This window comes from Ursus maritimus, unplaced genomic scaffold (assembly GCF_017311325.1).
Source record: "Ursus maritimus isolate PB19 unplaced genomic scaffold, ASM1731132v1 scaffold_14, whole genome shotgun sequence".
NCBI lineage: Eukaryota > Metazoa > Chordata > Mammalia > Carnivora > Ursidae > Ursus > Ursus maritimus.
Window position 1 is genome coordinate 64,002,603 of NW_024423786.1, and position 12,438 is coordinate 64,015,040.

The 12,438-nt window shown below is 40.0% G+C and overlaps 1 protein-coding gene across 1 annotated transcript in view; it reads left to right on the plus strand.

The window, feature by feature from the left end:
- MAP2K4 (mitogen-activated protein kinase kinase 4) overlaps positions 1-12,438 on the plus strand; it is a 133,413-nt gene that overhangs the window by 89,384 nt on the left and 31,591 nt on the right. The window contains exons 5-7 of the mRNA XM_040630050.1: positions 5,216-5,335; positions 7,645-7,696; positions 11,285-11,412. Of these exons, the coding sequence (XP_040485984.1) occupies positions 5,216-5,335; positions 7,645-7,696; positions 11,285-11,412 (300 nt within the window). The remainder of the gene's footprint in view (positions 1-5,215; positions 5,336-7,644; positions 7,697-11,284; positions 11,413-12,438) is intronic.

A 12,438-nucleotide genomic window follows, 5' to 3' on the forward strand; every position in this document is an offset into this window, starting at 1 on the left:
TTTCCCTAAAAAATGCATAGTATTGTTTTCTGTATTCTGAAAGTTTACATAAATGAAATTATCCTGTATGTATCCCTCATAACACTTTTACTCAGCACAGTTTTCAAGATAAATACAGATCTTTAACATATAGGTTTGGTTAATTTATTATTTTATTTTATTTATTGATTTTTTAAAGTAGGCTGCATGCCCAGTGAACACACACACGCCCCCAAGATCGAGAGTTGCATGCTCTACCGACAGAGCTGGCCAGGTGCCCCTGATTTGGTTAATTTATCTTAACTGCTATGTAGTAGTCTGTAATTAAATATATCTTTTTTGGTGTTTCTTTAATAATCCTAATATAGGTTGTTTCTAGTTTTTTGCAGTTTTAAAGTGTAAAAATGAACTTCTTTTTGCATTTCTCCTTGGCAACATAGGTTACAGATTCTCTGTAGCCTATACCTAGAAATATAATTGCTAGGTTAAATGATACGAACTGTTTTCAACTTTATATTGTCCTATTCCTCTTCACAGTGGTTGTACTGACTTCTGTTCCTACCAGTAGGAATGAGGGTTTCCATATCAGGGATTGTACTCAGGTGTTAGTACTGGAAGCTGTTAGTGGCTTACTGAGTTTGTGGTTTACATTGTTAAGGTTGTCCTGTGGTCCAGGTTGGCTCGTTAGAGTTCAATTGTAATGTCCACACAAAGGAAGAGAAGAGGGAAGAACCAAAAAGGCTGTTCTGGAATCATCAGCCGATTGTGTTGACATCTTGTTGGCTGCCCTTCTCTACATAGAAGCCTAGGACGTGTAGTTTCAGCTGGGCACATCGTATATAACACGGGGTGGTTGTTGGGCAAGTCATGAACGTTTATTGACACAGATCTCGTTGCTAACATTTGGTATTATTAAAGCTTTCATTTTTGGTAGTCAGGTGAGTTTGAAATGGCATCTTACTTTTAAAATGACGTTTCCCTAATGACTGGCGAGGTACAGAGTTTTTTATGTGTGTGTTCAGGTCGTCTTTTCTGTGAATTGCCTGTCAAGTGCATATCCCTTTGCCATTATTCTGTCAAGTTTTGTCTTTGCCTAATTAATTCAGCATAGTGCTTTAGTATTCAGGGTGCTAATTCTTTGTTTATATCCAAATAGATGCTTTTGTCTTGTTTTTGAACTTTTGGTATGGTGTCCTTTGTCATACAGAAATATCCGTTATAATGGAGTTCAGTGTAGCAGGTCTCACCCTTTGTGATATATTCTTTTCATGTGTGATTTGGAGAAGAAATTTGTCTCCTATCCTGAAGTCCTGAAGAACTCTTATAAAAAAGTTTTAAACTTTGCTTTTCAAAAAATCCATTTGGTTTTTGTTTTTGTTTTTTGTTTTTTTTGGTCTGTTTTTGGTGAATGATCTGAGGTAATGACCTAATTTAACTCTTTTCTATCTGAAAGGCGACTGGTTCCAGCAACATTCATTACACATTCCGTGCTTTTGCACCTGTTCGCTTTGCTGCGTCCATCATCCTTCAAATCTCCATGTGCTCGTGAGCTTTTGAATCTGTTCTATCGGTATTTTTACTCCCCTCTCTGTACCATACCACTGTCTTTAATGTGACAGCTTTTTAAAAAGTCTTTGTCTAGTAGACTGGGTTCCCTTCTTTAAAATTGTCTTGGCTATTCTTGGCTCTACTTTCTTTTTCTTTTTAAAAAAATATCTAATAAATTTACTTATTTGAGAGAGCATGTGCACACTAGTGTGGAGTGGGGTAGAGGGAGAGGGAGAATCCCAAGCAGATTCCGCACTGAGGGAGGAGCCCGGTGCAGGGCTCAATCCCAGGACTCTGAGATCATGACTTGAGCTAAAACCAAGAGTCAGGGGGCGCCTGGGTGGCACAGTGGTTAAGCGTCTGCCTTCGGCTCAGGGCGTGATCCCGGCGTTCTGGAATCGAGCCCCACATCGGGCTCCTCTGCTATGAGCCTGCTGCTTCCTCTCCCACTCCCCCTGCTTGTGTTCCCTCTCTCGCTGGCTGTCTCTATCTCTGTCGAATAAATAAATAAAATATTAAAACAAACAAACAAACAAACCAAGAGTCAGGTGCTCAACGGACTGAGCCATCCAGGTGCCCCAGCTCTGCTCTTCTATGTGAGTTTTAGGATCAGCTTGTCCAGGTGCATGATGATTTTGATTAGAATGTACTTGAGTTCTTAATCTAATTTAGGGGAATCTGACATTTTTATGATCTTGAGTCTTCACAGTCGTCAGCATGCTTTGCCTCTCTCTTTGGTCCCTTGTTAATGTCTTTAGTCACATCTACATGTTTTGCTGCTTTTGTTAGATACATTCCTAGGTGCTTTATCGTTTTTCTTTGTATTGTGAGTGGTGTGCTTTTAAACAGTTTATTTTCTGAGTGGTTACCGTTGGCGTATAAGCGTGCCTTTGTTTTTATCTGGTTCTTGTCTCCAGGAACACTTGATCTTAGTGGTTTAGTTTTTCATCATCCTCCACCTTTCTTTTCAGTAAATCCATATTTAGTAATTCCTGCCTTTGCATTTCAGTTGTGGGGGTGTCCCATCCTGTGCTTGACCATGAAAGTAACATTGCTGTTGCTGCTTTTTGAGGCAGCTCAGACCCCCCCCCCCCCTTTTTTTTTTAATGCAGCTCATTGCTGCTGCTACCTAATTTCAGTTACGGTCAAAAGGAACCGCCAGAAGAAATTAAAAGTTCACATTAGGTTCTGTGCCTTAGCAACCACGAAGATCTCTCTGGAGCTGATTGCTGCTTTGTTCCCTGCTCACCCCCCACCCGCCAAGTTCCAGTTTACCTCCTGCCTTGATTTCCCCTTTTCTGTGTCTCTCCCCCTTGGCTGCCTTCCTGTTTTTCCATCCTTCCTCCTTCTCCCCTCATTTTCTTAACTGGCATTTTTCGCACCTGCCGGACACTTTATTTTGTACTTTATGTATGATAACTCATTTGATTTTTGTTCTAGTCTATTGAGGAAGGTAGGGCAACCCTGCTTCCGAGGTGAGGAACTGAGGGGGTCCCAGCTTACGTAAGTGGGAGAGCCTGGATAGTAAGTCAGGCCTTTCAGACCCTACTATCAGTGGTCTTTCCACTTTGCTATACTACTGAAGTTAAGGTCCTTCCTTATTGTTTTCCTAAACAGATGAGTTAAATATGCTATCTTTTGCTCTAATAAAAAAAATTTAGTGCATCTATTAAGATGGTGTCTTTATTTTATTTTTTATTTTATTTTTTTTAAGATTTTATTTATTTATTTATTTATTTATTTATTTATTTATTTATTTATTTTTTAAAAGATTTTATTTATTTATTCGACAGAGATAGAGACAGCCAGCGAGAGAGGGAACACAAGCAGGGGGAGTGGGAGAGGAAGAAGCAGGCTCATAGCAGAAGAGCCTGATGTGGGGCTCGATCCCAGATCGCTGGGATCACGCCCTGAGCCGAAGGCAGACGCTTAACCGCTGTGCCACCCAGGCGCCCCAAGATTTTATTTATTTATTTGACAGAGACAGCGAGAGAGGGAACACAAGCAAGGGGAGTGTGAGAGGGAGAAGAAGGCTTCCCGCGGAGGAGGGAGCCCGATGTGGGGCTCGATCCCAGGACCCTGGGATCATGACCTTAGCCGAAGGCAGACGCTTAACGGCTAAGCCACCAAGGCGCCCCTAAGATGGTGTCTTTAGATTCAGATAAATTCAAGTGTTTGTTTTGGGCAAGGGGTGTTACTCAGTCTTTTGTGAGCATCCGACTGCAAGAGCACCCAAAAGAAAGAGCCACAGAGAGAGAAGAAAGACTTAAATGAGGAAAGTAGAAGTTCACTGTAAATGTGTTTTACACATAAGCATTGTGTGAAGCCGTTTAGCCACATGCATGCGCTAGCAGGTGTCCGTCCTGCTGTCAGCGCTGTGATTTGTCCCCATGTTCAGCCCAGCCGCGCTTCCTGCGTGGAAGTGCAGGTGTTGGTGGGAGCCAGGAGCTCAGTCTGCTGGATTCTGTTCATGCCTCTGCCACTGATTGGCATTGTTGTTCTGGCCACGCCATCGTCCTTTAGCGGGCGTTCATCTCCTACATGGTCAGTCCAGCTGGGAGATGAGTGGGCAGAAATCTCCAAGGATACCGCTGGACCCATACGTTAGTAGCAACACGCAAACTCATTTGAGACCAGTTTTGTCATCGTCCTGTGAGCTGTTTTCGCGCTCGTAAGGTCCTTTGTGGCCCTTGTTCATGTGTTCACATCCTTTCAGCACGTCACAACTGTGGTATCTGCTCACGTTCCGTGTGTTCTCACACATGCCTCTCACAATCCATGTCGTTTTTCAAGTAACGTAATATTAGATAATCCCTTTAATAGTGCGCCATTCCCTCTTGGTGAGAGCGTTCAGTGCTGTCGAGTTTTGTCTTTTTTTTTTTCTCTCTTTGGAATTTATGGACTATTTATTAGATTTCCAGTCATGAGATGACTCTATCAAGGGGTATAAATACTTCTGTTTCTCTTGTTTTATTGTCAAATTGCCTTCTGCCTGGTTTAAAAGACACTGTGATGCTGCCAACAGTGTTTGGATGATTCAGTTAAATTATGGCCAGCATTCATTCATCTAGGGAATGTTTATTGAGGCCCTGTGCCGGTAGAGTGCGTGTTAGTTAGGTAAGGGAGATGGGTGACAAACCTAGCAAGTACTATTGTAGAAGGTTTCAGCACAGCAGGGTCAGGGGATGCTGCGAGCTGGCATGACCTGCGTTTTAAATGTCACCCACTGAGAAGGTGGCATTTGTACAAGGATGTGAGGCATTGGGGTTGCTCTGTGTATTTTTATTTTCCTTTTTTTTTCTTCTAATTTTAGAAGTTTATATAGGACCTCCAGATTACTGTCATCTACTTTCTTTGTTAATGACAAAGAACAGTTTCCCACATTTTCTATGTTTGTATTTAATTATGGCAAAATTTGGTATTTTTATAAAAGCACCAATGTTTCTATGTAAGACTGTCCCTGTCTTTACAATTAAGAGTGGGGGAAATTGGGCAAATAAGTTTGTGTTCACACAGGAGGAGACTGTCCTGCTCAGGTCTTTAATGAGGAACTAAAAATTACCTCGAGTGCAAGATTTAAAAAAAAAGAAGATTGCTTTTTCTCTAATTGTATTTCTATTTTAAGTAAAGGAAACTTGGTACTTAATTCTAAGATGTAAAGGAATAACAGATATTTGTTATTTTATAGGGTGACTGTTGGATCTGTATGGAACTCATGTCTACCTCGTTTGATAAGTTTTACAAATATGTATATAGTGTATTAGATGATGTTATTCCAGAAGAAATTTTAGGCAAAATCACTTTAGCAGTAAGTACCTGGTTTTCAAATTGTTCATTCTGTATATACTTATATGAAGATGCTGCTGGAGTTTTGAATGCACCTATCTGAATGACCTTCTCAGAATGTTGTTGACCTTCCTGGAAAATCGTTTGTAATAGGAAAAGAAACGAAATCACTTCTATGGGTAGTTAATACAACAAGTCATAAGAACAATTTATAAAATATGTTCTATGTAAAAACTACAATATTCTGTTCATTAAAATCACAGTGAACCGTAATAGGTTGTGCTGTACACAAAACCAGAAGAAGAAATTCTCTGTTCCTTTGTAGCCTGTTGCTCTACTTTTAAATCGGTTATATTCTCACCGTTATCTCCGAATTAATCAGAATCACAGCATTCTCCTTGAAGTACCTTGATGGAAACTCTTAGACGCAGTATCTTTCCGGTGTTTAGGATTTGAGCTGTCTGCTCTAAACTATTGACATTTTTGACAGCAATTTCAGTAACCTGCATTGCTACCAATTTGGCCCACTCACTCTTACCAGAGTACCGAGAAGAAAAGAGGTCCTCTTTTACACGTGCGTTCGTAGTTTTGAAAGTGAATTCCTGATCATTCTCTTTCTTGCTCTGATTCTTTTAGTTGACAACGATTGTTCACAAAATCCTATTCAATGGAGTAAAATTAGATTCTTAGAAAGCCTGAAGAATCTGAACTAATGACATGATGTAGGTTAGTGCATATGTAAACTAAGTTTTATAGGAGGTTGTAAGTAGATATTCCTGTCGCATGTAGTTTCCTGCCTCACTGCACCTCCAGCATAGTCTGCCTGCTGATGGCCAGTTGATCCTGTTTGATCCTTAAGAGTTCATGTAAAAAATGCATAGTTTTTGAACTGATTTTAGTTGTGAAAGGGGTGTGCGTGTGTGTGTATAATAGGAATTTCAAAAATCAGATTAAAGTCATAATAATCTTAAGATTTGTGTTAATAATTTATTTAGCCAAATTGATGCATAAATTAAAATATTTTATGAGCTAAATGTTACATTATAGACCTTGTCCTATGATTTTATAAAAAGAAGCTGAGTTATTCTAGAAACTTGTTTATTCTTGGGAAAATATATGGCATTTTATATTGATCAATTTTGTCATCTCTCTCTCCAGTATACTAGACCCAGTATTATCTTGGAACTTTTACTATTCATAATAATTATAATAAACAATAGTAGAATAATGACAGTAGCTAATGGTTATTGAGTGTTTATTTGCATCAGGCTAAGATCTTATGACATTTTATCTTCATAGTGACTCTGTGGTGAATAGTGTAACCCCCTTTTCACAGATGACAGATCTGGAGAGGTTACGTAATTAATTTGCTTTGAACTTTATATGGTTGTAGGTGGTAAATGATTTAAGCCCAGGCCGCTGGATCCCAGAATCCCGCTCCTAACCACCTGTGATCACAGGATGATCGTGAAGTTGGAAAACATAGACAAAATTATTTTATTGTATATTGCAGTATGTGTAATAGACAAATAAATCATTGGTTATATATTTGCCTGTGTTTCTAGACTTGGTGATCATCCTAGATGAAGCACAACATTTAAAATTACTTTGTGTTAAATCTCTTTTTGCTAATTAATAACCCAGTGAACACAACAGGCCCAGTTGTGCATTCCTGCCCCCAGCAGCTTGATGGAGCAGAGACTTGACCATTTGATAGCAAATGGTTGGCATATTCTTTAGTCCCTTTAGTTTGAGGTTGTGGGAAATTTTAATTCAAGTCCCTGTTCCCTGTATTCCTGGAGAAATGCCTGATTTTCCGATCCTGAACATTGATCAAACAATATCGTAAATTCTTCATAGATTGCCATAGTGGTTGAGCAGAGATACTTTGACTTTGCCAAAATTACTTTGAAGGCTCAGTGCCCAGTGAAGGTGAATGAATAATTTTGAGAAACCGAGGAAATTTGGAAGGACTTATTTAAATTAGAGTTGATAATGGAACCAGACTGTGGACTTTCTCTTACTGAATATTTCCATTCTTGAAAAGTTTGAAGATGCAAGAAATGTACAACTTTATAATGACTTATTAAAAAATTATAAGTTACTGGGTTCTTTTTAGCCATCAGGGAACAGCATGTAACAGCAACTAAGTTTTCAGATCTAAAGTAATCATTTAGCATCTTTAGTTAACGTAAGAAGTGGACAGAATATTGAAATAATTAAACTTAAAGGAATGCAAAGGACTTCTGGGTCTGTTATCTATGATAAGCTGTGTGCTATGTGATTAAAAGGGTATTGATTGTTTATCCCATCTTTGCTTTTTCTCCCCAGACTGTGAAAGCACTAAACCACTTAAAAGAAAACTTGAAAATCATTCACAGAGGTGAGTATGAATTCTTTTTTATAGATTAGAAATTAATATTTTTTCCTTAAAAAATTAATATTTTTCCTTAATAGGAAAACATTATTGAAAATTACAGTGTCTCTGTATAAGCCTTCCTGAAATATTTGTATTTTTAACAAAATGTATTATATGTACCCTAACACTGTTATTATTATTTTTCCCTAAAACTTTTGTTATTAATTTAGGGTATTTTCCTTTGAGATTCTATAAATTTCAGCTTAATTTATTAGTACATTGAGCTTAAAAATTGAAATAGATTTTGCTGCAAGGTTCTTATTACTCTTAGTTGAAAAACAATTATTCATTTACTTGATAGATAATGTTTCTCTGTGTATACAAATGGGCCCAGAGGTGGTCCTGGGGACATTCAGGGATCTGGAGGATGGTACCTGGAGCAATTTAAAGCCATGCTACTGTCCCTTTCAGGTGTTTCTTCTTTACTTTAGAGGATATTTTTGCAAATAGAGATGCTTTAATGATTATTGTACATTGACATTCTTCTAAAGCATTTGTATTTATGAAAACAGTGATCTTGGCCTTGTTGGACACAGGTCCAAATATAAACATTTGATGTAGATTTATTGGAAGCCAGTGGGAACCATGAAATTAATTCAACAGATAGATTAAATAGTTGCTCTCTTTATTACTATGCTAGACTCAGGGTAGTGTGGTGTTGGCTTTGAAGAGGCACATAAGTTCACTTTCCTCAAGAAACTTGTAATGGACAAACCCAAGACAATGCACGACAGTGTGGGATTCAGCCTGACAGTAAATAGGACAGAAAGTAAAAGGTCATATTCAGAGAAGTGAAAAGCCTTACATTCTAGGAAACATAGTTTCTAGTGGTTAAAGAAATTAGTAATTGACTCATTTATTTAAGTAATTTTAGTTTGAGGTTAACTCAAGACCACTGGAATTAGTTAACCTTGAACATCAGAATATTTCACTTAATTTTGCTTTGGCTTAATGCTTGTTAAAAATAATTGTAGATTTTTTTTTAAAATCTTATTTTCTCTTTTGGCCTAAGATCATGTAGAGTTAGATCCCTAAACAAAATTATTTTGTTCTTCTTGTAGTTCATTTGCATTCTTGTTTTGGAATTTTCCTTCCTTTTCGACTGTGTTTTGCACTTAAAAGTAGTATCACCTTTAGGGCATTTAACGATTACCTTGGAGATACTTGCCAATCACGATAAAGCACTAAGACAGTGCCTGAGGAGTAGCTGAATAAAAGGGAAAAGCGTCAAAAATAACTTCAGTTGTCCTATTAATAAATAAAATGATGAGTTTATGGCAGCCTTTTTTTTTTTTTTTTTTTAAGATTTTATTTATCCATTTGAGAGAGAAGGAGCACAAATGAAGGGAGGGGCTGAAGGAGAGGGAGAAGCAGGTTCCCCGCTGAGCAGGGAGCTGGCTGAGAGGAGGGGCTCTACCCTAGGACCCCGGGATCATGACCTGAGCCAAAGGCAGATGCTTCACCAACTGAGCCACCCAGGCGCCCCAATATAGCAGTCTTTTTTATTAATTAGGATCAGTTAGCTTTTGTGCTACAATGAAGAGTGCTTTTGATCACGAGTTACAAAAAATCCAGGTAACTGCCTTAAACTTCAGGGAAATTCACTATCTGGCCTAACACGCCCAAGGATAGGGTGGCTCCAGGCACAAAATGTTCAGGGCTCAAGCTCCCTTCTTTTGGCTCCACCTTTCTTAATCTGTTGGCTCTGTTCTTAGGGTGGTAACACGCAAAGCCAAGTCCCCAGTGTCATATGTAGATGTGACAGCCTCCTGGAGAAGCCTTCCCTCTTCTGTGTGGCTGTCGTAGGAGCCGGCACATCTTCCTTACATTGCTCTAATGTTTTCTCTTGTCTCACTCACCATAACTGCTTCAGGCCCTTACCCTAAACTGGTTCCAGGCAAGGAGCATCAGCGCCCCTGATACGCTTGGACCAGTCAGGCCCCAGGCTGGGGAGGTGTGGTTACGGCTGCAGAGAGGAGCAGGGATACCTCCGTAAAATCAGCTGCAAGTTCCGACAGAAGGGCTGGGGTGGGTGGATAGGGTGGATGCTTGATAGGCAGTCAGCCTTGTCAGTGATGGCGGGAGACCTTTCCTGGATTTTTTTGTAGATCCCCTTCTGAGTTATAGACGGATGTTTTTGTATCTTGTATTTATTTGTATCCTTTCTATTCACTGAACCATGATAGTGACAATGAAATGGATAGAAGCATTGAGACAGGGATCGAGAATTCATGAGCAAAGGAGGAAAATTGACCCGACAGTGGATTAGGACTTAGTGGCGATGAGTTCATGGTCAGTGAGGAAGGGGTGAAAACCTAGGGCCCAATTTGGCAAGATGGAAAACCTGGAAAACCTGTAGAACCCAACAGAAGGGATTAGGCTTTCTCAAATTTGCAGGAAAGCAAGCACACATACTTCAGAAGGGGTGAAAATGAACCTCAAGGACGACTGGGAGAAAGGGTTGGTCGGGGGAACTTGATGAAGTCCTCCAACGTCAGAAAAAAATCTCTCAAGGAGAAATAGTTATTAAGTGGATGCATTTATTGAATACAAATGAAGTTCAGGTACTGTATTAGAAGTTCTAATTTCCAGAATCCTATGAATTAGCAATTATTTTCATTTTATAGATGATGAAATTGTGGTTGCTGAGTCAAAGTTGAATAGTTTGCCCCAGGTTACACGGTGAATTTTGGACCCAGATTTTGAACCTTTGCTTCTCTGATCCCAAAGCTGTGGTCTTTTAGATGTATGGGATTGGATACTTTCCTAGGTTAGCTAAAAATCGACTTTTTTTTTTTAAGATTTTATTTATTTATTTATTAGAGAGAGAGTGAGAGAGCACGAGCCGGGGGGAGGAGCAGAGGAAGAGGGAGAAGCAGACTCCCCGCTGAGCAGAGTCCAATGTGGGGCTCAATCCCAGGACCCCAGGATCATGACCTGAGCTGAAGCCAGACACTTAACTTACTGAGCCACCCAGGAGCCCCTAAAACTCAACTTTGACTTAGTTGTGGGTGTATAATTTGTACAGTTTGCGTTTAGGTGTCTCTGAAGTGGTTCGGTGTACTCTTGTAGATTAAATTCATTCTTCATATTTTGACCAGTAAGTGATGAATTTGAAACAAGTAAATGTAAGTCTTTTGATGAAAAGAAAGAAAGCGTTATAGAATGCCTACATATATTGTGAAGCATTTTTTAAAAAAGATTTTACTTATTTATTAGAGAGAGTGAGAGCACAAGCAGGGGGAGCAGCAGAGGGAGAGGGAGAAGCAGGCTCCCCAGTGAGCAGGGAGCCCGATGTGGGGCACTTAACCAACTGAGCCACCCAGACGCCCCTATTGTGAAGCATTTTTGATCCTGAATTTTTAAACATTGGCATTCCGAGCAATGTTTCTTCAGTTTTCCTCATCTTCTTATATATCTGAATTTTAAGGACTTGATCACTTATCTTGTCTAAGGTTTTTCGGTACTTTTGCTTATTTTGCTTCAAAATGTAGCTCATTTGATCGATCACTTTTACACGAAATGATCTCTCTCTCTCTCTTTCTCTTGCAGATATCAAACCTTCCAATATTCTTCTGGACAGGAGTGGAAATATTAAGCTCTGTGACTTTGGCATCAGTGGACAGCTGGTGGACTCCATTGCCAAGACAAGAGATGCCGGGTGTAGGCCATACATGGCAGTAAGTGCAAAGGCCAGACCTTCCTACTTGGTAGTCTTTGCCCAGAGAGCCCTCCTTCTGCCATTGGTCATGCAGTCTCACCATACTAGAATATTCTCCCGTACCCTAAAAACCAAACTGAGGTTCTAGCTTCTCCATGAAACGGTGATATTATCCTAGGGAACTCCCGTGGCATTGTCTTACCTATTCCGCTCGTCCACTAGATGGTTGATTGGTTCTCAGAAGGCCTCCGCGTTTCCAGCACGCCGTATGCTCTCAAGACTGTCGTAGGTAACACTGTAGGATCATGTGTCCACGTCGTCCATTAACACATGGGAAATGTGGCCTCGGCCACCAAGTGACGCTTCTCTTCCAGTTGGAGAAGAACAGGAGACTGGAGTCCCAGAGTTCGTAGTAGAACTCAGTATGACTTCTAGGCTCTAAGGCTATGTTCTGAATATTGTCGTCCCTTCCTTAGAGGTGGATGAAGCACACTGACAGGTTCAAGGGGGGAGGTCACAGGCATTTGCCAGCCTGGAGCCTGTTGCCCCTCAGGCAACGTACTGACACTAGCCTTCCACGCGTGTCACACTGCCCTTACCCAGCGTATGCGCATATGCTGTGCCTACAGGCTGGATTGTGATCTGTGTTTGATTGGAATTTTAGTGTCTGTATTTTAAGCACTTCCCATAGGTTTCGGTGTCTTCCTTCATGTGTCCATGGTCTCTGCGGACTAGCACGCTGCTCTTAAGTGGCGGCACATAGGCTGTGCATTGAGGCATTCCTGTCAGCAGCTTTGGCTGCGGTGTTTATGGACTTGTGTGTGCGTGTACAAAAAGAAACGTCCATTTAAAGTTTGGGCTTTGTGGATGTTGACTGGTGAGGCAGATTATTGGGAAAATTTGGAAGGTCTTGCACTCATCATGATAATTAGGGGATAGATGGAACAACAATTTCAAAAGCAAGAAATGAAATGTATTAAATATGGAGCATTTGGGAAGTCATAATTTACGCATTTAATAATAATGCCCTGAGAATTAACTAGAA